General features: G+C 55.3%; 1 protein-coding gene across 1 annotated transcript in view; it reads right to left on the bottom strand.

Annotated features, from left to right (window-relative positions):
* The window catches only part of LOC119592922 (dual 3',5'-cyclic-AMP and -GMP phosphodiesterase 11A-like), a 113,884-nt gene that overhangs the window by 5,925 nt on the left and 107,677 nt on the right, over nucleotides 1-282 (bottom strand). Inside the window, exon 19 of the mRNA XM_037941814.1 lies at nucleotides 34-124. Coding sequence (XP_037797742.1) covers nucleotides 34-124 — 91 coding nt within the window. The remainder of the gene's footprint in view (nucleotides 1-33; nucleotides 125-282) is intronic.

The following is a 282-nucleotide window of genomic DNA, read 5'->3' on the forward strand; positions in this document are numbered from 1 at the left end:
TTCCCCCAGGAAGCGAATGCACGCACGACCTACCTCAGAATTAAGGATCATGACAGCGTGGTTAAAGTGGTGCTGTTCCATGGTGTTCTGCGTCCCGTAGAGCAGTGCCAGCGCCGAGCCAGTCCTGTGGGAGCGAGAGATTGGGTCAGGGCCATCGACTCGGCATGATAATGGCCGGGAATCAAAGGAGGGTTGGGGTGGTGGGGACGGAACGGAGGAGGGGGGGGGAGAAGAAAGACATTCGTATACCTGTCTTTCTCTTTACCTACATTTCCATTTCCA

Source organism: Penaeus monodon, chromosome 31 (assembly GCF_015228065.2).
Source record: "Penaeus monodon isolate SGIC_2016 chromosome 31, NSTDA_Pmon_1, whole genome shotgun sequence".
Lineage (NCBI taxonomy): Eukaryota > Metazoa > Arthropoda > Malacostraca > Decapoda > Penaeidae > Penaeus > Penaeus monodon.